This window comes from Rhododendron vialii, chromosome 1a (assembly GCF_030253575.1).
Source record: "Rhododendron vialii isolate Sample 1 chromosome 1a, ASM3025357v1".
Lineage (NCBI taxonomy): Eukaryota > Viridiplantae > Streptophyta > Magnoliopsida > Ericales > Ericaceae > Rhododendron > Rhododendron vialii.
The window spans coordinates 43693121-43718280 of record NC_080557.1 but is presented as its reverse complement, the minus strand read 5'-3'; the positions used below and the strand labels follow the sequence as shown (position 1 = coordinate 43718280).

General features: G+C 39.9%; 3 protein-coding genes across 4 annotated transcripts; 2 read left to right on the top strand and 1 right to left on the bottom strand.

Annotated features, from left to right (window-relative positions):
• Positions 1-364: 364 nt before the first annotated feature.
• LOC131335936 (protein LIGHT-DEPENDENT SHORT HYPOCOTYLS 5-like) lies at positions 365-2034 on the bottom strand. Its single transcript, XM_058371503.1, has one exon. It carries the CDS (start codon positions 1681-1683, stop codon positions 1048-1050), a length of 636 nt encoding a protein of 211 aa, XP_058227486.1. The 5' UTR covers positions 1684-2034; the 3' UTR covers positions 365-1047.
• Positions 2035-10437: 8403 nt separating this feature from the next.
• On the top strand, positions 10438-17580 carry LOC131315630 (ubiquitin-activating enzyme E1 1-like). 2 transcript variants are annotated; one of them, XM_058344811.1, is made up of 8 exons: positions 10631-10692; positions 10732-10747; positions 10964-11295; positions 12471-12688; positions 14033-14827; positions 14939-15807; positions 16051-16483; positions 16813-17580. In XM_058344811.1, the coding sequence occupies exons 3-8, from the start codon at positions 10980-10982 to the stop codon at positions 17407-17409; spliced, it is 3228 nt and encodes a 1075-aa protein (XP_058200794.1). In that variant the 5' UTR covers positions 10631-10692; positions 10732-10747; positions 10964-10979; the 3' UTR covers positions 17410-17580. The 2 variants fall into 2 exon arrangements, with proteins under 2 accessions (XP_058200785.1, XP_058200794.1); XM_058344802.1 differs by having other exon boundaries at positions 10438-10747.
• A 1530-nt stretch (positions 17581-19110) lies between these two features.
• On the top strand, positions 19111-20300 carry LOC131322264 (uncharacterized protein At3g28850-like). Its single transcript, XM_058353517.1, has one exon. It carries the CDS (start codon positions 19314-19316, stop codon positions 20037-20039), a length of 726 nt encoding a protein of 241 aa, XP_058209500.1. The 5' UTR covers positions 19111-19313; the 3' UTR covers positions 20040-20300.
• The last annotated feature ends 4860 nt before the right edge of the window (positions 20301-25160 follow it).

The window sequence follows — 25160 nt, the reverse complement described above, 5'->3', positions numbered from 1 at the left end:
TTAATATCCACGTTTATTGGTCTTCTCTATTCATTCTTCCTCAACGGATTTTGGAAGGGATTGAGGCTCTTTTGAGGTGCTTTTTATGGTCTGGCGTGGATCTTAAGTCTACTGGGGCTAAGGTTCGTTGGATCGATGTTTGTACCCCAAAAGATGAAAGGTGGTTTGGGTTTCAAACCTTTGTAGAGAAATGGAGCCTGATTAGCAGCGATAGATGATGCTGGACTAAATAGGTCTCAATTTAGGGAATAAGACGATGTGTTGCAGCCTAGCTTTCAGAAATACCAGTGGGGATAGGTTTTCTGGTGAGTTGCTTGCCCAAACAAGCTGACCAAGAACAAAAAGAATAAACACATGGTAGAGATTTCTTTCTACAATGACTCGAAAATAGCTCAAATCTGTTCACATGGGAGACAATGGAACAATCCTGTTCTACAATTCAGAGAGAGAGAGAGAGAGAGAGAGAATTCTAACTAGATTTCGCTCATTGGACTATCCAATTACAAGTAGTACTACTACTACGATATAATGACTCTTAATTTGTAATCACAATTTGAAACGATATTCTTCTAGTGAAAAACGAAACGGAAATAAGCTAAGAAGCCTTTAGCTCAACGGCATGAAGAGTTCACTTATGTGCCGGAGAAAGGCGGTTAAGAGTTCAAGTCGATTGCTTGCCGTCGGACAATTCAAGGGAAGCTACTACTCGTGCTTTCAGTGTTTGGCTTTGATGCCTCATGCTAGCACACGTCTTGTAGGCAAGGTATGGAATGACATGTGCTTGTTACCGGGCTAGAAAAGACATGACGGTACACGTCATGGCATGGCTAGACAATTACATGTTGCCGGGGCTGGGTAAGACATGACACTACACGTGCTTGCCACCGGGCTAATTAAGCAAGGATCGATATGCTCTTGTCAAAACTTTCGAAACTCTTTTTTTAAAATACTAATCTAACTATTATAACAATAATGATTTTCGCCGATAAAAAAATAGAAATAAACAGTGGAAATCATTAATTCAAGAGAAGTGAAAACTATACTGTTTTACTTGTTACTTGAAGGATCAACAGTAGCCGCCACATCAGAACCACCACCACTACTCCCTTCACCACCACCACCGCTACTACTACCGCCCACCGACACATTTTCCGCCGCCGCCGTTGCTCTTTTCCGCTTCTTCTTCTCGTACGGTATCCCTCTAGCCTTGGCCTGACCTTCGCGAACTTCCCTCAAGTAAATCCTAACCGCCCTCGCCCCGAACGGGTTCGACTCAGGCTGCCCCCCGTTCTCCTCGTACGCGGCTCGCAGCCGCCCAATGAGCGCGTCGAGGCTCCCCCACGCCTGCTTCATCGGGCACGCGCACGGGGCGGGCGGGTTCGGTTGCCCGAAGTGCGGGCAGCCCGTCGCGTGCACCTTCGTCTTGCCGAACTGGTCGAGGTACTTGAGGAACTCGATCACGTGCGCGCCGCTGCACCGAGCCAGCGTCAGCGGCGGCTTGTGGTTCTTCAGGTACTGCAAGAACGTGTTCCAGTCTCGTCGCTTTTGCGACTCGTACCGGCTCGGCGGCGCCGCCGCCGCAGTTGACCCGGCCTCCGCCGATTCTCCGCCGCCTGGAGCGGTCGATGAGGGACCCTCGCCCTCGTTCGGGTCGGGCGCTCCGGCTCCGGTTGCCGAATCCATCGATTTTCAACCCTCTTATTAGAACATGAAATTCAACAGCCTCTTACTGGATTCAATAGAATTGTTGATCCAATTGTGGGTTGTATATATCCTTCTGTTTCGGATTTTTCCTCGGGAAAGGGAAGATTTGGTGTGTTACTTTGGATTTCTGGTCTATGGGTAATTTGGTACGTCGTTTACGCTTTCTTTGTTGAGAAGGGGAGCGTTTGGGGGGAAGAGAGAGAGAGAGAGAGAGAGAATATGGGACGTTAAAAAGAAATGTTATATTGGAAGAGAATGAATGGGTCTCTTGCTCACTCTTTTAAGAGAGAGAGTCAGTCGTGACTTGTGAGGGAGAATCCGGAGAGAGAGAGAGAGAGAGAGTGGTAGAAGAAGAATTCACGTGGTGGCCCCGTGCTACGTGATATGTCTATACTTATACTATTCACCCTGGGGGGGGGGGGGGCCTCTGCTCCAATTACACACGAGGGAGGGATTAGGTCAGTGTACCATGGTCGTCGTTTTCGTGGAGGCAAACAATGCAGTAAGCAACAATTTTCCGTTGTAGACATCTAAGACATGGTAGTAGTAATTTTTTTGAGCTCTCCATATGGAGAATACATTATGGGCTTTCTATTCTCCTCAACAAGTCGAAGAGCAATCGTTAGCGAAGTGAACGTTTTTTTTTTTTTTTGTCAAACGGAAATTTGAAGTGAACACTTTTAAGCTTAGACGTTCGGACAAATAAGCCACTTTGGCTTATTTTTTGTCCTTATTCAAATTTTTTTCGTATCACTTGGCTTATTGTCGTTTTTTCGGAAATTATTGCATCCTCACGTCAAGAGGAATCTAAAAAGTAAAATTTTTTTACCCAAATCCAATTTTTTTTGAATAAAGACGAAAAAAATCAATAAGCCAATTTTTTCGTCTTTATTCAAAAAAAAATTGTGAATGAGGGTGCTACAGTGCCCGACCAAAAGGGATCTCGATAGGATCCCGATGTCCCGTCGGGCACACTCCGGCCACCGGAAGGCCGATCCGAGCTGTCCAAAAATTCTAAAAAATAAAACTGAGTGAGCGCAAGCAAGAATCAACGGCATCCGATGTGAGTAAGTGTTCAATCCAAACACTACATGTTTTTGTAACATATATATACAAAAACATGAAGTATTTGGATCGAACACCTACACATATCGGATGCCGTTGATTCTCACGCGAGCCCACCCGGTTTTATTTTTTAGAATTTTTGGACGGCTTGGATCGTCCCTCCGGTGACCGAAGTGTGCCCGATGAAGCGTCAGAATCCGATCGGAATTTTGGGATCGGGAATCATAAACTTTTCGATTGTGAATTGTACCAGCTTATTTAGTCAAAGAGCCCCGCAGTGGGGTCGGCCCCGCCGTACCAAATTGCTTTGTGGCAGTGGGATTCCATATTTCAGTCGGTCCTAATTCAGTTGACCGAGAGTATGGGGCCAGAGGCCTCCCATCTTCCGTGATTCTCATTAAACGCTCTCTCCCTCTCTCCCCAAGTGTACGAGCCTCTGATTAAACACACACTCACTCACTCTCTCTCTCTCTCTCTCTCTGTCTCTCCAGGTGAAAGAGTGATGAAATTTGCGAGGCAACAAAAAGGGAATACGAGGGTACAGCCGATCGAGTAGTAACCTAGGCGCGAGCCCTCTCCCCTCCACATTTTGTATTTTACCTTCTGCTGCGTCTCATTCATATTTTAACCAGGCACGATCGAATCGACGACCAGACCACGACCACGAGTACTAGTTAGCTAGCTAGTGGTAAATGACAGTAATGGCTGCTTCCGTTTCTGTCGCCTTTGACTAAATTCTTGGCCATCTAGAATGCGGGACATCAAACGTGGGGTGTGCATGCACTTACCATCCCCCTTCACTATAAATCAAAATCATTGAATTTGGTCACCCACACAACCCATATATCTTCGGGCCAGTTTTCGCAATGTTTACCTATTCTGTGGTCTTAAAGTTACCGACATGGCAAAATTTTACATTGCTCCATGGTTCTGAGTGTGGCCTCCGTGAGATTCCAACATACGATTTTATGGGAGACAAACATTTATTAACTTTCTAATACTTGCAAAACCACTTCAGGTTTATATATTATGGTGATAAGGAGAGTTCTGATGGCAACAGATACATTGCCCATACAGCCTTAAAAATGGATGTGTAGACTGTAGACTATTCGTTCACCCATTGATTAAAGAAAAAGAAAAAAAAAGAGAGGGGAAGATGACTAGGCACTCATTCTCTGTTTAGAAAAAAAGGGAAAAGAAAAAACACTCATTCTGGTGCTCTTAGCTTTATGCCATCGTTTCTATTTTCCTATTTGATTAAAAACAATTTTTAAAAATGCGAGGTGTCCTGGGCCAGTTTACGCATATCTCGAATTAAATCTTACAACCCTTTCCACACTAACATGCGAGGTAAGGTGGTCTCACGAGTTGCTGAAAATGAAATTCAAACTTAAAACCGTAGAAATGAACAAATCCATCAGTCGGAGGCCAAAACTACCTGCCCAACCCCTTTGGTTCATTTCTCGATCAAAACTTGACGAATAATATTCGGACTTAATTTTGGATGACTCTTATGAATCAGCCGATTCTTAAAGAAGAAGAAAAAAAACAACAAATTCATGTTTCTTTGATTCATGTTCTCTCAACAAAATAATACACAAATTAAAAAAAAAAATTTATCAAAGAGTAGCGTAAGGGGACGTTGGGTTTCATGCAATAGATCTCTTGTCTTTCTTCCATTCTTTATTTAAAGTAATAAAAAAAGGCGCATCAATTTCATTAAAATAAATCTTAAGAATAAAATGAAGACAAAGTAATTTGACCACCTCACCAGTGAATTATTATTTTTTCCATTAGGGCAGTGTATTCGCGCCTTATCTTATTAGGAAAGCAGCCTTTGGGGGTTTTTTTTTTTATAGCCAACTATATATGTCCCACCACATTTTCTTGCCTTTATAGTCAAATATTTATCGCAAATAATCTTGCGGAATAGTTTCCAAGTGGTTAGTCTAATGGTCTTGACTTGAGATTTAGGTATTTGCTTCATCCTAAGATTGATCTCAGGTTCGATTTTTCTTGCCAATAATTCTTTGGGTCACCTCACCTCATGCGTAAGCATGTGAAACAGTTGTGAAAGCGTTTAAAGAAATTAGTTTGATGTGTGCACAAACTGGCCCGAGACACCCTGCATTACCAAAAAGAAAATCTTGGGGGATGAAACCCCAGATATATCTAGATCGTATATCCTATTACCGGAATATTATATCTAGGCTTGGATCTAGCTCTAATCATTCGATAATAATGATTACTGTGATAATGCTAAATAAAGAGATGTCATGCAATCGAGGTCCCATTGGTGATTTTATTACTATAAAATAAAATAAAATAAATTCCAGTATTGGATTAAAAAGTAGAGTATTTTAAAAGGATCGTAAACCGTAGAGTACTGTATAATGTCCTGTAATGCAATCAATTCAAGTAATGAACGATGAGTTGAAAAATAAATGAAGCAGAAATGGACAGACAAAAAACTTGATTTTACTGCGTATTATAGGGCATAAATCTAGAATATCTACAGGTCAAAGGTGTGATAATAAGTTACAGAATTGGAGGAGCTAGTCTTGGAGCAAAATTTCGTTTAGTGGTGTCAAGATGGCAATCTCGACCGATTCGATGGGTATCTGAACTGAAACTGATGTCTTTTTTCCAAACCATAAACGATTTTGTTTCCGTGGGTTTGGGTTTGAAATCGTGCACTTGTGTATTTTTGGCAAAAAAAAAATTACGAAATAAAAAAATTTCACTTGATCTAACGGCCAAAAATCCATCGGAACATGTTGTTCAAAAAGATTTGAATTCATTTTTGTCTTTATAAGCAGTATACATGTCATGGATCTGTTTATTACCCTTACCTACCATTCATGCGTAAACATTACTAGTGTAGGGTTTTTATGTTTGATGTTGGGTCTTTTTCAAACTGATTGTGACCCAAAAGCCATGAAAGCTTAGTATGACTAATATTTGGATGTAAGAGAAACCAACAAGATGGAACTTGAGGGAAAAATAGGGAATACGTACTACTACAAAGAATTCGAGTGCACCCTTTTATGCAAGTTATACTAGCGACCCTACCGATTGATGATACTCAATTTAGGCCCTTTTTTTTTTTTGATCAGAAAGAAGGGTGGGAGGGAGCGACCAGCATAGCAACTCCCATTGAGCGTGACCATTTAGACCTTATTTGGTAACTTAATTTTTGTGTTTGATTGGCTTTTTAAGTTATATGTTTTAGCTGCTTGTAGGCGTTTTCCAATTATCATTGAGAAATATAGGCACGAAGACTTGCACTAACAATTGCACCTTTTTTTTTTATCTTCCAAAAGTGGAAACTTATACAATTGTACAATAGTATGATTATATAACAGCATTCTAGTGTATTTATTTAGTCATTATATATAAGTGCATGTATCAATGTTCGTGTAGGTTTAGGTGGTGGGGTGGCTGAGACCCTTTTCCAATAATAGTGCACTTCACGTGACCATTGAAAATGGGATGAATGCAAAGATTATTTGACCATTCAATTGTTCAACGCTAAACATTTAAGTGATAGAGTTTTTTTAAACTACTGTATTGTGAGAAATTTTTGGGTGCCGAGCGGGTATCACGTGGCGGTATCCGTCGGCGATCTCAGCTGTCCAAAGACTCCAAACGTGTTTTAGACAATCTACAACTCGTTTAAATGGTTGGAATCGCCGACGGATGCCGTGTGTGGTACGTGGCGGCCAACACCCATAAACTTCTCGCTGTGTTAAACAGGAATTATAAGTTGAGACATCACCATTCAACAGCTTCTAAGGGAACGCAACCACATTTGAAAGATACCCATCGGTTGGATGTTTAGAAACATCTATTTTTGCCTGTGATATATACATGTACCAGTAAGGGGAAAAGAGAATTCAAGGAAGAGACAAAGACAGACACATAGTAAAAAAGACACATAGTAAAACGGAATAATGAAAATCAAGTAATATTTGACTTTTATCTATCTATTTATATATACTAATTATACTATAAGAATGTAGTTACCTAGGATAAAACGAAGCTATCTCCATGTCTCTCTCTCCAACATCGAATTTTCTCAATTTTTTTCATCTTTTTATTTATTATTCTATATTTTTTTACAATATATATATATATATATATATATATATATATATATATATATTATATTTCGTTTAAAAAGAAGTTAAGTTCAATTAATAACATAACAAATACTCCTTGAAATCATCTCTTTTCTTCATTTCTTTGTTTTTTTTTTATGTTGTGAAATTTACTTATTTTTTTGTGAGAAAAGAAAGTAAATTCCAAGAGCCATACGCACCGATTCACCAACAACAGAAAAAAAGTTCCCACAGATGGTTTTTTGCCGTCTTCGTATATCGAATGGGCAAAACGTTAGTATGATTTTAAGCAGATGTCAATCGAACGAGCAAAATGTTAGTATGATTTTAAGCAGATGTCAATTTGGCATTGGAAGAACCACGTCTTATCAACCAATTTCCAATCCTTTGTTTTTTGTGATAGACGAAGCTGCTGAGGATCTCAGTCACACATGAAGTTTCACATCACGATGCAGACTGTCTTAGCACGATTCCAATGTATTACGTTCGAAAACCTATGGCGTTAGAAAAAAAAATTTATAAGAAAAACATATTAACTTGAGTAGATACAACAAATTAAACTCGAGAATAAGAAATAATGATCCATGGGGTTGGATTGTTTAACTCGAAGTCACATAATACACGTGCGTGAACAGGTGCAGGAGTGCGAGTGTGAGGACGTCTTTGAGCTCATCTCAAGTAACTACAATTCGTGTCTCGCAATGGTTGAGACAACGAGCACAGTACGAAGATTGAGAATAGTAGCGTGAGACACATGGCCTCCGAAGACTTCAAACAATCGGGCCGGATAGTTTGACAGTTATGAGCCATGCCAAGTTAACTCGATAAGGTATTGGGCCATCACTTTCAATTGGATTGCCAATGAGCTAACATAAGCTGGGATATCACGGCCCAAATCATTCTTACATCCTTCTTCGCTGGATTGCCCTTCAACTGATGAACTTTGAACCTCAGTCTCAGTCACATCACATTATCCTAGCTTCAAAATGAACTACGCTTTCGCCCTCAATTCTTGCATTATACTCGCATTTCAATCTTGACTTGTGAAGTTTATTATTCTAAGATGTGCTTAAAAGACGTTTTCACGCTCACGCTCTCGCACACAAATTAGGTGACTAGCTTTGAAGTTTGAACAAGTGTTGCGCTAAGGCAGACGTGTAAAACAAACATTTTGCAAAGCATTTGTTTGTGTTGTTTTTTCTTAAAGAAGAATATAGCTGTTATTTTGATATAAAAAAAGGTCCGACAATCGAATTACAGAGATATGATACACTGAGGGACATGCATTCGACTCAACCTAATAAACAACCTCGGAAAGACTACTAAGGCTCCGTTCCAGAAACCTTCTTAAAAAATAAGCAGCTTATTTCACATTTTCAAACTTAAAAATAATGTAAATGAAAAATAATTTTTTAATTTTTTTTGCACTGTATTAAAGATCTTGATGAGATCTATTAAACAAGATCCATATTGGTAGGAAAATTATTTGCATAAATACATTATTTTTGATGTTGAAACTGCCTTCTTAAAAAAATAAATACTTATTTTACGTTCCGGAACGGAGCCTAAAGCACATAAGCGATTGTCTACACAGCGACGAATGTTCATAAACCGGTACAGGCAAATTGTCATTCCTGATTATTACTATCCCACAAGGCACAAGAAACGAAATTTGCAACCACTACGGGATGCAAAGCGTTTGTTTATTGTCTTCTTTTGTTGACTTTATTTTGGTCCCCAGAACAAAAACGAAATTTGCTTTGTAATCGGAGAATCCGTAAATCAAATTGGACCACCACCAATGGACAAGACATTCAATTCCTAATTATTAGACTGACGAAAGATCAAACAAGAACATATTTACAGACTACTATGTTATGTATTTGCAAATATTTAGGGATGGAATGATTTAATGATAAGGGGATCAATTACCTAAAACCTTACACGTTTCATTACGAATACGTCATGTTTAGCACTATTTATTGACTAATTTTATTTAAGGATGGAATGATTTAATGAAGCTATTATGAAAAGCTTCCATAACATGACTATGGTAGTTTTGATCATTCATATAGTAATAGTTTTGGTTTTGCTAGTATTTTTGACATATGGTTTATCAACTCTCTGATTGGGGTTTGATGAATGTATTATTTTTTGCTAGTGTTCTTACAGTAATCCGCATCAGCTTCTCTATATTTCGGATCAATTTACACCTTTAAAAGCTACTTTATTACTTTAGCTATCCACTTTTAAAATGTCTACTGTATCAGACTCTCTATATTAACACTATCCCATTAAAACTATCATTTTTTATTCTAAAAAAATAAAAAGCAAAGCAGCAAACCAAGCTCAATTCCCAAATTAAAAAAAGAAAAAGAAAAACCTTCTCTCTCTTACTTTCCTCTCTACATGCCTACAGAGTATAGAGGTTTTGTTTGGGTTCGGAACTTCTATGGACGTCACTTTCTCTACAAAATCCCAAAGTCTCTTGGTAAGTTGTCCCCTCTGCTTCTTCCCCATCCTGCTCTTCCTCTATTCGGCCCCCTTTCTTCCTCGTCCGAGCTGCTCTAAATTCCTTGGCCTCGTTGAGGTACTCTGATAGAAAGAAATGGATCTCTCACTAACGCGAGTGAATAGTTCCTCGTTGAAATACACGAGGAACTGTATCTCTTGCTACTCCCTGAGGCTATTTTCTAAGAGGCTGATAACACGGGTTTGGGGTTTTTTTTGGAGGGTTGGCTTGCTACTTTAGTTTATAAGAGGGAGTAGAGACGGAGATGTAGATGCAAATTACGCCTTTGGATTTTGGACCAAATTGCTTTAGTTTAAAAAGCTACATCAGGCTTTTTGGATTTTGGACCAAATTATGCCTTAAAAACTCGCTTTATTACTTTAGTTACTCACTTTTAAAATGTCTATTATATCACACTCTCTATATGAAAGCCATTCTATTAAAAATATTGTTTACTCTTATTCTCTACTCAATTAAATATTTCTTGCCAAGAGCCTTGTTTGGGGTACTACAAATAGGCAATAAATTGATGTTTTTTTCGGAGCCCACTACGAGTTTTATAAAGATGATTCAAACTGCAAATCATTCTTAATTTTATTTTTTTTTATAAATTTTTGAAAAAAATTAGCTCAATTCGATATCGGTAAGAGCTGTTTTAAAATTCGTAAAATTCAATTTAGAAAGAAAAAAGGGTTGGAAGAGACAAAGTACCGGATTGAAAATTAATAAAATATTCCTTAATTGGTGAACGGGGCTCGCTTGAGATAAAGAAACACCGTTACAAAATCTAAATTTTGGCAAGTGATCTCCACCACTAAAGAGGCTGATGTGAGCTCATTTTACACATTTAGCTCGTTACTACAGTATAATTTTAAGTGAGAAATAGCTAGCGTGGTGTGGATGCTCTTGCGAAAAAAGTTTAAATTGCGGTATCAATTGTTATAGATTTTCCCTCCCTTGAGTTTGTGTTTTCAATGTGCCCGCTACTCGTTATTTCTGACGCAGTCACTAGACAAATGACTTCTACAGGTCCTACGATGTCGTTTAGCCTGCCTTGCCGTGTTGACTCTTCTCATCGGTTTCGGTTGAACGGTCACCTCTCATCAGCCTTCGACCGACTTCCATCTCCCCTTTCAGCCCAACAAAAACCCAAATACGTAAAACCCAAGCCCATAAATACCCCTTGCCCCCCCTCACTCTCTCTCTCCCTCCGCATCTCCACACTTCTCCCCCAGCCTAACCAACCACCACCACTCGCCCGATGCCAAAACCAACAGCTCACCACTCCGCCCCCCTCTCCTCACTCTCTCTCATCGCATCAATCCCCGCACCGCTGCTCCAATCGGTACGTCCCTCTCTCTCTCTCTCTCTCTCTAGAATAATCTCCTTTTCTCTCTATTCGATTTTCGTAAATGAAACTGTCAACGAGGCTCATGCTCGTGGCAGCAGCACCGATCGTTCTCGGATTGTTGTACAACAAGCGTTTCAATCGTAATAGCCGAATCATGTCTCTGGTTAATCTTAGGTTTCCGTTTATATTTCTCTGTTTGACCGCTTTCAGGAAGTTGTTGCACTTTATGCTTCCTAAAAAGAGAATTAGTAGTAAAGAAGAAGTAGTAACAGAAATCGATTCCAGTGATAGCGAGGGCCTTGTCAAGAAGCATCGGATCGATTGCTCGACGGAGGACATAAACAGCGTCGGGGATAGTATTAGAAGCGAGAGGATTGACCGTAGAGGTGTTTTGGATATGGCGTTGGGAAACGGAAATATGCAGGAGATCGACGAGGATCTGCACAGCCGTCAGCTGGCGGTGTACGGACGCGAGACGATGCGGCGGCTGTTCGCCTCTAATGTACTAATCTCTGGGATGCAAGGCCTCGGAGCTGAAATCGGTACGTCTCTCCGTTAATTTAACAGCAGGTTTCAGATTATTTATTACTGATGTTATTGTAGTTTTGTGGTGTGGTGAATGTTGTGATGCTGATCGTAGAAAGGTTTACGTGATACCGCAGTTGCACTAATTCCGGTACTGATCCCACACATGCTGAGCTGCTCACTAGCAGCTCGTGGCTCAGCTTGCCTCGTTTAGTAATCTAGCTCGAGCTCGAGTTTTAGGCTCGTTTACTAAACAAGCTGAGCTCGACACTCAAAAGCTCATCTCGTTTACATAGGCTCGTTAAGTAAATTAGCTAGGCTCGTTTACAAATGAGCCGAGCTCAAGTTTTAGGCTCGTTAAGTAAACAAGCCGAGCTCAAACACTACGAAACTCGGCTCCGTTCGGCTCGTTTGCACCCCTAATAGTTTGATAGTGCTGAGTTGGAATTCCAAACTTGTGCATGATATACAAATTGTTATTGGATGTTATTTAGCTCTATTTTTGTTATATTGTTGGATTGCTTGCTTGGTTGTTTAACTAGTTTTTGTTCTTTCTTTCTTGCTCACAGAGTTCCTTGGTCTTTGTTGTATAGTTGCCGGAATTGGTGTGCCTTTTGTTGCTTCCTTTAGTAATTGTGTTATGCCTGTCAATCTTGTGGTGATTACACTAGTTCTGTGGCACCCCCCAGATGTAGATAGGGGTAATCATCATTGAATCATGTAGAGTGGACAATCACTCTTTTCTTTAGGAGGTCTCTGTTATAACGACTCCCTAATCAATAAGGCAAGTCACATAAACTAGATAGTAAAGGAAGTCAAGCTAACCTTAGAGTGAGGGAAGTAAGAAGGAAAGGTGACTGGTTGGTCGGTAGTAAGTACACTTAATGAAAAAAATATTGAAGATGGAATATCACTTGTGTATTTATGCATCGTATTTACTTTGTTCTCCCATGTAAGTTTATTATGGTCTATTTCTTCACTACCGTCGTAAAATAGTGGATTGTTTCTGTTCTATCTTGTTGCCTGTCCTTCGGGGATCTACTTTTGTATTGTATAGTTTCCGCACATGCTAATTATTATTCTTCACAACCTATGATGGGGATATGGTTCCTTGGAAAGAATTGTTAGTATGTTAAAAGACCATGGATTTGAGTTTGTGATCTTGTGCAATATCATTGTATTCCCCTTGCAGCGAAGAACCTTGTACTTGCTGGTGTCAAGTCTGTCACATTGCATGATGAGGGAACAGTGGAGTTGTGGGATTTGTCCAGCAATTTCATTTTTTCGGAGAATGATGTTGGTAAGAACAGAGCTCTTGCATCTGTTCAAAAGTTGCAGGACCTTAACAACGCTGTGGTCGTTTCTACTTTAACCACGGAATTGACGAAAGATAAACTTTCTGATTTCCAGGTACCCCAATTTACTCTGTATTCTACCTCACTGATTCATTAAAATGTAGATTAATTATGTTCCTTTAGTTTCAGTAATATGTAGTATAGAAATTTGGTTCACTGTTAAAAATCTTGTTAGCCATTGAGTTGCTTATGAACTGCATGTACAAGGCCTGGCTAGGTACTGAACAAGCCCAGCCAGGAACAAAAGAAAAAGGCCCTTTTGCACAAATCAAAGCAAAGAATTCTTCTGTTATGTTCTTAATCTTGAATTCTTCTGTTATGTGCAGTATAAAAGCAGTGTCTGAATACTCCTTTTCAATGTTCTGTTTGGCCCTGTTTTCTCATACTTATTGAAACCTCCATGTTTCTGGAAGGCTGTCTGCCTTGTTATATTGATTTCACTGCTTGGGCAACCAAAATGGCTCTTCTATTCATGTTTAATGAGGCGTCTAATTAGTAATTACTCCCTCTGTCCCATTTTATTTTTCCATTATTCCTTTTGTCTCAAATTAAAATCTATAAAATAAGATCCATATTGCATATTTTTCAAGATCCACATTGAAAGATATAGGCAATAGACACAAAAGAGACAAAAGGAATAATGGACAAACAAAATGGGACGGAGGGAGTACTCTGTAGGAACATAGTGAAAACTATGTTAAATATTCTTTCAAATATTCAGTCTCATCACTCATGGTTTTGGTTGACTTCCCCCGAAGTGGTGACTTAAGTCTTCACTGCACAAATGGAAAGATACTTTGCAATTTTGAAGTCGCATCATCTCAAAATGGTTTTGAATTGATCGATGTCTTTTAGTTGGATAGAATCTTTCGCTTATAGCATCCTATGTATTCTGGAGTTCAACGAATATTTGTTGGCACATTTGTATCTCACTAACAAACTAAGCCATTTTCGTAACCAATATGAAATTGTCTAACCGACTCAAACCCACTAACGTGATTCTATGGGTTGAAAAAGAAAAATGCATGGGGATTCTTTCCAAGTCCTGCCATTAATGGTTCTTATTATTTATGTTCAATTTTCCAAACTAGATGACTCCTTATGGGAAATTTTTTCTTGCTATTTGATGCATCACTTTATAAGAGTTTTAGCCCCCTGTTATCTTCTTTAGGTCATGGTAACCCATCTACTATCTGTCATTTTCTTCCTTTGCTGAAGTTCTTCGGGCTTGCATGCTTGTAGTTTTAGACTGCTTCTAGAATTGAAGCTTATTCTTTAATTTTGGGGGTTACTCTTGTTAGACATTTTCTGAAAGGACGTGCATATATAGTGAGCAGATTGCTCCTTGTCGGATTTGTATAGGTAAAAGGTGAACCTTATATATTTTCTGGTGTGGCAGGCTGTGGTTTTTACTGACATTAACCAAGAGAAAGCCATCGAGTTTAATGATTACTGCCATGTTCACCAGCCTCCTATTGCATTCATCAAGGCTGAAGTTAGAGGCCTCTTTGGAAGTGTATTTTGCGATTTCGGGCCTGAGTTTACTGTTTTTGATGTTGATGGTGAGGAACCACACACAGGTATCATTGCATCTGTCAGTAATGATGACTCTGCACTTGTGTCGTGTGTTGATGATGAAAGGCTCGAGTTCCAGGATGGGGATCTTGTTATGTTTTCTGAAATCAGGGGAATGACAGAACTCAATGACGGAAAGCCAAGAAAGATAAAAAATGCGAGGCCTTACTCGTTCACTCTTGAAGAGGACACTACGAACTATGGTATCTATGAGAAAGGTGGTATTGTCACACAGGTGAAGCAGCCCAAGATATTGAACTTTAAGCCTTTGAGAGAAGCTCTGAAGGATCCAGGCGATTTCCTTCTCAGCGATTTCTCCAAGTTTGACCGACCACCTCTGTTGCACTTGGCATTCCAAGCGCTCGACAAATTTATTTCTGCACTGGGACGCTTCCCTGTTGCTGGCTCAGAAGAGGATGCGAAGAAGCTGATATCAATGGCTACCTGCATCAATGATGGCTTGGGAGATGGGAAAGTCGAAGATATCAGTCCCAAACTTTTGCGGTACTTTGCTTTTGGTGCCCGAGCAGTGTTGAACCCCATGGCTGCCATGTTTGGTGGTATAGTGGGACAGGAGGTTATGAAGGCATGCTCTGGAAAATTTCATCCGCTTTATCAGGTTACTAATGTCATCAAGATCTTGTTTTCTTTTTATGTTTGTTAGCAAGTCTGATTTGTGTATACTTTGTCGAATTGATCCTAAATTATTTACCTCATCATGTCTGTACAGTTCTTTTACTTCGACTCAGTTGAATCACTTCCCACGGAGCCTCTAGAACCTGAGGATTTCAGACCATTGAATAGCCGGTATGATGCTCAGATTTCAGTTTTCGGGTTGAAACTGCAGAAGAAACTGGAGGATGCTCAAGTGTTTGTTGTAGGATCTGGTGCACTTGGCTGCGAGTTTCTAAAGAATTTGGTTCTGATGGGAGTGTCATGTGGCGACCAAGGGAAGCTGACAATTACTGATGATGACATCATTGAGAAGAGTAACCTCAGTAGGCAGTTTCTCTTTCGTGATTGGAACATTGGGCAGGCAAAATCTACTGTTGCTGCTTCTGCTGCTTCAGCAATAAATCCTTGTTTCCATATAGAGGCTCTGCAGAACCGTGTGGGCACTGAGACCGAGAATGTATTCGATGATACCTTCTGGGAGAATCTAAGTGTTGTTGTTAATGCACTGGACAATGTCAATGCCAGGCTTTATGTTGATCAGAGATGCTTGTATTTCCAGAAGCCACTTCTTGAATCAGGAACCCTTGGTGCAAAGTGTAACACACAGATGGTAATTCCTCACCTGACTGAAAACTATGGTGCCTCAAGAGATCCACCCGAGAAGCAAGCACCTATGTGCACGGTTCACTCTTTCCCTCACAACATTGACCACTGCTTGACATGGGCTCGATCAGAGTTTGAAGGCTTGCTTGAGAAAACCCCAGCAGAAGTGAATGCTTTCCTTTCAAATCCAATTGAGTACACCTCTGCTATGAGGAATGCTGGTGATGCTCAAGCCAGAGACAACCTGGAACGGGTTCTGGAGTGCCTTGACAGAGAAAGATGCAAAACATTTCAAGACTGCATTACCTGGGCTCGTCTAAAGTACTTACCTTCAGTACTGGTCTTGTTATTTTGTTCTTCGATTTTCATGATCCACTGCATTACCTGTGCTCGTCCAGAGTTCAACCATAAGTCACTAAGGGCAGTTATATTAATTATGATGGGTCCAATTATAAAAATGCCCTTAAAACGGGTAGTAATATTGGAGATTTTCCTAGTCGGTGGGGTACTAACAATGGGGTAATGTTCTGTTTCTGACACTTATCTCCCTTTTTTGGTGTCTAGGTTTGAAGATTACTTTGGCAACCGTGTGAAACAGTTGATCTATACTTTTCCTGAAGATGCTGCGACCAGTACTGGGGCTCCATTTTGGTCGGCTCCTAAGCGCTTCCCCCAGCCGTTGCAACTCTCTACTGCTGATCTCAGCCACCTCCATTTCATTATAGCAGGATCAATACTAAGAGCAGAGACATTTGGCATTCCAATTCCCGACTGGGCCAAGAACCCTAGCAAGTTGGCTGAAGGTGTTGATAGGGTGGTAGTCCCTGAATTTCAACCCAAGAAAGATGTGAAAATTGTGACCGATGAGAAGGCTACTAGCCTTTCCACTGCATCTATAGATGATGCAGCAGTCATCGATGAACTAATCATGAAGCTAGAACAGTGCCGGAATAGTCTGCATCCTGGGTTTAGGATGAAACCAATTCAGTTTGAGAAGGTTTCTCTCTCTATCCATCTTTCATTCTGTAATATGTTTTTCCATTTGAAAAATACTACATCCTTCCCCTATTCTTGGTTCCTTTTCACTATTCTGGAGATCTAAACAAACTCGTTTTATTCTATTCTTTTTCTTTTGTTTTTGAAAACTTTGTTTGACTTTGTCTGCGAAAACTGATTGAAATTGTTTGATTGTTGGAAGATATCGATCTTTTCACAGTAATATATTATTTGTTGATTCAATTTAAGGGCATGGAAGCTAAGAAATCGCCAAGAATATGGAAAGGAGGGAGTACATATTGGTAAAACTAATTTTGTGTGTATATGCAGGATGATGATACGAACTACCATATGGACTTAATAGCTGGGCTTGCTAACATGAGGGCTAGAAATTACAGTATTCCTGAAGTTGACGGGCTGAGAGCCAAACTCATTGCCGGAAGGATTATCCCTGCAATTGCAACCTCCACAGCAATGGCCACAGGTCTGGTCTGCCTAGAGCTGTACAAGGTTCTAGAAGGAAGGCACAAAGTGGAGGACTATAGGAACACATTTGCCAACCTGGCACTCCCTCTATTCTCCATGGCAGAGCCGGTCCCGCCTAAGGTCATAAAGCACCAGGACACGAGCTGGACTGTGTGGGACAGGTGGATTGTGAAAGACGATCCTACTTTGAGGGGACTTCTCAAATGGCTTTCTGACAAGGGGCTGAATGCATATAGTATATCATGTGGGAGTTGCTTGCTTTACAATAGCATGTTCCCTCGGCACAGAGATAGGATGGACAAGAAGATGGTGGATTTGGCTAGGGAAGTAGCTAAGTTGGAACTCCCTCCATATCGGAATCACTTTGATGTTGTGGTGGCTTGTGAGGATGATGAAGATAATGACATTGACATCCCTCAGCTTTCCATTTACTTCCGTTAGTACTTCGTGAACTCAATACCTTTCATGTCCATCACCCAGAAACTTTAGGATGACCATGCAATATTGACACGGTCTTCAATGGTTGTTTTCAGCACATGACCATATTACATACACAATATGAGAGTTAGCACTTAATAACCCAAGTTGTTGTGGCCTCTGTTTGATTGTTTAGTTATCTGTGTATCATGCATATATCTGCATCATGGGGGCATTATCTGTTTTCTATGTTTGTCCATCTTTGAACTGTTTCGAGTTACTTTCGGAGTTTCGCCCTTGGTTGCTCTGACATTTAGCTTCTATTCTCGTTGGAATTCGGAGTACCAGGTGACTGACTATATAGTGCGCCCTTCCTATCATTTTGTGAATTTTGCAATCTCAGGTTCAGTGTTAGGGTTGTTTTTTTCCTTTTCATGTCATGCAATGATCATTTTTTTTATGTTCACATTATCTTTTGTTTGGCATACCTGTAACGAAAAAGCAGGCTTGTATGTTATACTGTTCTTCAGTGTTACGTAGAGCATCTTGAGTTTGAGCAAATGAAATGTTCAAGCAGGCTTGGGCCGATGCGTGTCGGGCTTGGGCCAAGCTCATGGTCCACAGCTAAAGAAGAGAATAATGGGGGTTGTTTGTTCTTGAAGAATAGAAGCTGAGATGGGAAGCATGCGGTGGTGTTTGAGAGTTGGTTCACAATCACACGCCTCCACTTAATTTATCTGTGCTGTTCAGACCGGACACATGAAACTTTTCAGAATCCACTCGTATGATACGAACAATCATCTTATCTTTACCTTTTACCAACATATCTTGTCTCCAATGCCAACGTGGTCCAGTTCCCACTTTTCCCTAGGGTTCCTTTTTTTTTTTTTTTACTTTCCGCAGTGATTGTGGCCTTGATAGTAGTTGGTCTTCGTCCCTTTCCCCCCCCCCCCCCCCCCCCCCCCCCCCTCCTTTCTCATGTCCTTGTCCTAGTAATAGAAAGAGGAATGGCATTGGTGCTTGGGAAAACATTTGGATGTCCTTATGCGATTAATTAGATGGATGATAAAGTGTTTTTTTGGGTCAGAAATTCAATTAGATGGATTATAAAGTGAAAACTAGTTCGAGATAGGGTATGGTCCAAGGAGAGAAACTGACACATGTTCATTGTCCCTAATTAAGTAGATCCTATCCTCGTAGGTTTTTAGGAAGAAGAAAGAAGACAAAGAGAGGCTAATCTTTCTTTCTTAATCTCAAGTACAATTAATACAGTTCCAGGGACGAGACTTTTGCCCTCGCTTTTCACAGTTTCTTTTTGTTTTGTAGCTTCACCTCTCCGATTATCTCATTAATTTTTTCGTTTCGTTTTGTTTGCAATTGTTGTTGTTTCTCATTGAGTGACTAATACGTAAACTTTAAAAGAGTCCCCCACCAGTAAAAGAGGCAATAAAAGCTGTGGATCCAAAAGAAGCTTCAAAGTGTTGCTGCAATTTTCAACATAGGATAAGATGATTAGGCTTGAATCATAAACTGATGATTAGATGAAGAGCCATTGTCCATGCAAAATGCCAGTACTACCATTAAGGACCTCTAATCTCATCTCTTCTCTTTCATTAAAGCAAAACATTAACCACCCTCTCTCTCCTCCCCCCTCCCCCTCCCCCTCCCCCTCTCTCTCTCTCTCTCTCTAACTAACTCAACAACCTCCCTAACCTCCCCGGTCCCCCTATTCTCACCCTTTTCCTCAACTTTTCAATTCCTTCACCAATAAAGTAAAAATCCATTTCCTCCAATCCAATAAAACCTGACCCCCGCCCAAACCCTCCCCCTCCCCTGACCCCCCCCTTTTCATCTCCTCTCCTCTCTCTCTCTCTCTCCATATATCTGTATCTATTACCTCTGGCTCCAAACCCCAAATCCCTCCCCTCATGTGGCTACAGCGGGCAAACCCCCCGGGCCGGGCCCGCGCCTCGCCGTCGCACTTCGCCACGTCATCGTTCAAAGACATCCAGCACCTCTGCGCCGCCGCGGACGACCGACCCCCGAAGCAGCCGAAACAACCCTCCATCTTCCACCGCGTCCGCCTCGCCAACTCGCTCCTCCGTGCCTGGTCGACTCACCTCAACGCGCCCAGGCTCAATGCCGCCCCGGCAGAAACCCAACCCGAGCCGCCGATCTACGTCCCCGGCGCGGAGACCCGGATAATTGTCTACTTCACGAGCCTCCGCGTCGTCCGCTCGACGTTCGAGGACTGCCAGGCCGTCCGATCGATCCTGCGCGGGTTCCGCGTGTCGATCGACGAGCGAGACGTATCCATGGACTACAAATTCATGGACGAGTTGCAGGGGATCCTGGCTGATAAAGTCAAGGGGAAAATTACGTTGCCTAGGGTTTTTATCGGGGGGAGATATTTCGGCGGGGCCGAGGAGGTCAAGCAGCTGCACGAGGTCGGCGAGCTGAAGAAGGTTGTCGGAAAATTGCCGGCGGCGGATCCCGGGGTTGTCTGCGAGGTCTGCGGCGGGTACAGATTTATCCTCTGCGACGAGTGCAGCGGGAGCCATAAATGCTACACGGAAAAGAGTGGATTCAGGACGTGTGGAGCGTGTAATGAGAACGGTCTGATCAGGTGCCCTTCTTGTTTATTAACCGTCTGATTATTAGGATTGAGGAAAACAGGGAAAAAAAAAGGGAAAAAGATAAAGAAATTAGGAAATGATGTTTTTTAGTTTTAGTGAATTTTTGTTTTTTTTTTGTTGTGATTTAAGGGGTGTATTTTTGTTAGGATTGGCAGACACAAGCTAAGGTAGACGCGCACCCACTGAAGTGCTGCCCTAATATTCATTTTACTAACTTGTTAATTAAAATATGTAATGTAAGTTGTGAAAACACGTGGGAATGGAGGAAAAAATTATTCAATGCCCAAGGGCACCACCACTGGCGGCCCCGAGGCATTGTGGTGGAACCCAAAAAAAAGTGTGTGCATCCTACTGCAATGTGCGGCAGAGAAGGAGAATGAAGCACCATGTGACGGTGCCTCGTAGCATTGAATAATTACTCGGTAACACGGGGCCATTATCACGTGCTCTAAAAGTTCTCTTTTTTAAGGTAATGGTATTTGTGATTTGTCTGTGTCTGTGTGGAAATTTAGAACTCAATAATATGACTTTTTTCAGATCAGAAAGTCTAAAACTGCACAACAAATATGAACACAGATCACGGTGTGGGGTTCACTACGTAAATGTGCACAGATCACGGTATGAGAGACGTAGTGGGCCCCATATACTATAATCTGGGCACATTTGCTGTTCAAATAGTCAGGTTGTTTACATTTGCTGTTCAAATAGTCAGGTTGTTTTCAGATCCTTAATTTTATAGGTATTTTTATTACCCGCTTTCTTTGTTCCTTTGTTTTCCTTTATTTCGGTTCCTTTTTTGGCATTTTGGTTTACTACGAGTCTAACAGAATCAGATTGTGGTAATTGCAAACAATTATGTAAGGGGAAATGGAAGGGAAGATGAACCATTTTGGTGGCTATTAAAGATGCCTAATGCTCCTATTTTTTTTTATGAGAGAATGACAAGAAATTTATCAATATAAATGGAAGTAACAATTAAAAAAAAAACAACTTCATTGTAAGCAGCTACTGTACTATTATAGTACTAACAAAAACACGCATCTATCTTACTGCATAAAAAAAAAATATGAAAAACCAATCATAAGAACAATTGCCTCCATTGTGATGAAAAATTTGAAAGATGTTAGGGTTTCTCATGCAACCTGAGGGTGACAAGCTACATACTGTGGTTGTGGTTCTCGTAGCGATGATTCATTGCCTTAAAATCTTAGCCTAGACTAGAGAAGGTCAAATAATGGGATACAAAATTCGGTGACTGCAAGCAAACAGTTGGAAATTGATGATATAAACAAACATGCCGGGAAAGATCGAATGACATCGGCGATTGTGACGCATTCAAGAGGTGATCTTGATAATGGATTCAAGCCAATGGTGGCTATGAGCTATAGAAGAAGAAAGAGAACAACAACCTGGAAATTGACAGTGCGAATTAAGAAAAGAAAAAAGTCAAACAGCCGTTATTGAAAAAATTAAAGCATATGCTAGAACATAAAAAGCAAAAAAAAAAAAAAAAAACCAACACCTCTAACCAGTTGACACCCAACAGCCTCCAATAAGCTCCCAACGACCCAAGCACAGAAAACTCTATGAAAACCCGGCATCATGTGTCGAGCTATTGCCCGATGTGAACAAGACAAGATTGGAGAGCACCGCAGATAAACCAAACAAGAAATATCAACGATAAGAATGAGACCTCCCAGCAGAGGCGGAGTCAAGAATTTTGGTTAGTGGGGTCAAAAATTAAATTCAGATGCAATATATTTTTTCTACACACAAGCCCAAAAATAACTAAATTAAAAGGTTAATTATAAGATCTATATGTACTAATAATTCATTTTTGCCTCATAATTGGCTCCAAAAGACTTGTTATATTTGAAAAATAATACACGATAGTCTCATTTCTAGCACTATCAGCTCTCGAAAAGAAGAGAACGCTTGGGATTTCTATGCACTTAAAATAAATTGGAGTAATTTAGAGATTTTTTGTGGGGTCAAAATAGCTAAATTATACCTATACCTATTCCTATGAAAATTTGGGGTCAAATTAGTAAAAATTGGGTAAATATTATACCTATCGCGAGAGAAATTTGGCAGCCAATGGGGTCGGCCGCCCTCCCTTGTACCCATGTGCCCCCGCCCCTGCCTCCCGTAACCATGCATCAACTTGAAGAGCTATAATGAATCGGCAAATACAGAAAATTTTGTTCAGCCCATGCAAACCGCGACAGCATGAACGTTTAGCGGATTAGCCACCTTCTAAAGACTAATCTACCGGCCTACTAAAGAAGCCGGATCAACAATCAGATTGTTATCAAAGCAACCCAGAGTGGGGATCAGAGTACGGTGTGTGGAAGGTGAGAGGAGGAGAAAGGGGGGGAAGGGAGACGAGAGTTGTATTATAAAAGATCAAGTAGCTCTAATGCTCCTTTAAAAATAAATTAATTAATTAATTAAACCCAGCACAATCCAAGTTCGAATCTGATCGTTTGAGAATTTTTGGACTTAAATAACCAGTACTCGATTCGAATAGGCTTTGGTTACCACACAACTTAAGTTGTTAGGTTTACCTGCCATTATCCTGGTTCTGGTTGTACTTCGAATTTTATATGGCCTTGCAAATGGGTTGAGCTGGGGTTCTTTAAACAATCCTGAGAGAGGGTCCTAAATCTCATAGTTTGTCGTGGTTTTCAATTGTCCAGATTTGTTTTGAATATTTTATTGGTAATAATATACTTTTACCGGTAAAAGATTTAAAAAATTTGGATTATTAATTATCAATATGAATGATTCAGATTGGACTCTACACCTTTCTTTACAGTCGAATGCAGAGAAGCCAGATCCTTTAGTTATTTCCTCCTGTCAAAAAAGACGGAGAAGTCTGAAATCTGTTGGCATCCTTTTTTCCCTTGTTACCTTCACGTGGGTTTGGTTTCTTTAAGTGGGTTGGGCTTGCTCTTGGATTGATGACTTTACTTTCACCCATAAAATAAGCTTGGGCTTTGTCCCGACCAAAAAATATTCTAAAATTGATCCCAGTCTTGTTGAGAACATGAAGCATAACTAGGGGGTGGGGTGGGTGAGAATTCCCAACACGATACGAAATTAGAGGGTTTGGGTCGATCACTTTTTAACACAAAAATGAATATGAGACGATCCGCCAACACGATAATTAAATGGGTCAAATACGGATTTGACTCGCGTAACTCGATAAGTACACTAATAACTGTTTAATTTTTCTTGTCTATCATTTAACTCGAAACAACATGACACAACACGATTAGTTTTGATTCTTTTGAATTTCCTAATTAGTAGGAGCTAGATTTGCATTTTTCAAATCATGCTGGGTTAAAGTGTATAGAAAAATATCAATATAATTATGGAAAGATAAGATATGCATATTATTATAGTACCCATTAGAGTTTTTTTTTTTTTTTTTCCAAAATCAAAACAATTAAATATCTAATTTTCTAATCACTTGATTTTTCATGCTAAAGAGTTCAAAATTAATAAAATTTATTTAAACTTATTGGATTAATTTTTTTTAAATTTTTTAGGCCTAGTATTTTAGTTTAAAATTTAGAAGGACTTATTCTATAGTTGTCGGTGCTTTTTAATTATTTTAGCTTAAAATTGTATAAAATTATTTTATTTTGAGACCTATGTCGAGTTGTGATTTAAGGCATTTTTCAATGACATTATTTGATTGGTTTTATCGTTTGTGTGATTATGATGGTATTGAAAATGTCTTTAGTTTTCTTTTACTGAATGAAATGCACAACATTAATGAAAAGTATAAATTTTTATGTACATATTTAAAAAAATAAAAGGGCCTTAATAATATCAACTCGAACACGACACGATTTAAGCAGATCGGGTTAGTGTCAAGATATTTGACACAAGATTCTAAACACTGTACCTGACATGATACCATTTTTCTTATTGGTTCGGTACGTACCAGTATCGGTATATTACTAGGTACCGTTTCAGATTCCTCGCTACTAATAAATACTTATATATTAAAAAAACTATTTGTATATTTATAAAAATAAACTTCATTGATATAACCCAAATACTATTAATGTTGAATGCTTCAAAATTAGATTTGGCAACTTAAATAATAGGGAATATCAATTTCCTAAATAAAATACTAAAAAAAAATTCACATTCCAATGCAACTATATATTCGACTTCTTTTTTCATATATTTTTTTAGATATCCGGAACTAACTCCAATTACATGCTCATTATTCCCGAACGGGGGGCTCAAAACCACTGGTTTTCCCAATCCATCTCTCTCTCTCTCTCTCTCTCTCTCTCAATATTAAAGTTTTACACCGGTATATTTCGTCGACCAGTGACTCTCTTATTTCATCACCCCTCTCCCCTCCGTAAATCATTTGGGAAAGGAAACGAACATGAGGAGTCACATTTTGTTCCAGAGAAACATGATCGAGTTGCTACGGAGCGCGGAAAAAGATCACGAGGAGTCACGTCTTTACAAAATGGCCCAGCTTTGCAAAATACTGGCAACACCATCTCCCCCGGTATTGTCTTGAATTGCCGGTACTGACTAGTAAGGCACGGTATTGAGGCCGGGACGGTATTGTAGAGTTAGAGTACTGTTTTATTACCAGACCAGTACATACTAGCCGATACGAAACCATTCAATAAAAAATATATCGGTACCTTTAAAATCACGTTCTGATTACATTGAGCGGCTCGAATCATCGAAATTTGATCGAAAACTTTGGGTTGTTTTTTTAGATATTTTTTAAGTGTCTCCGGAACCGTCCTGTATATATATACACATAAGCATTGCTCCGGCTTTAAGCGAGAGCCCTGTTAGTGGACAGTAGATCTATGGTCTCCCAGGGTTATAGTTGAGATGCGTGTAAATTTGTCCGGATAACTGATTAATTATAAAAAAAATTATACAAAAAATCTATACTACGGAGTATCTATAATCATCGAAGATCGCTTAAGAGAAATGAAAAAGTCCTTTTGATGAGCAAAAGATCATTCAGCTAAAACGAGCATATAAAAAAAAAACCGTACATCTTAAGTCTCTTATGATGTACTGTTAAAAAATAACCTGTATCTTAGATGCTAGCTAGTATATATGTGTTTGGTCCTTGTTAAT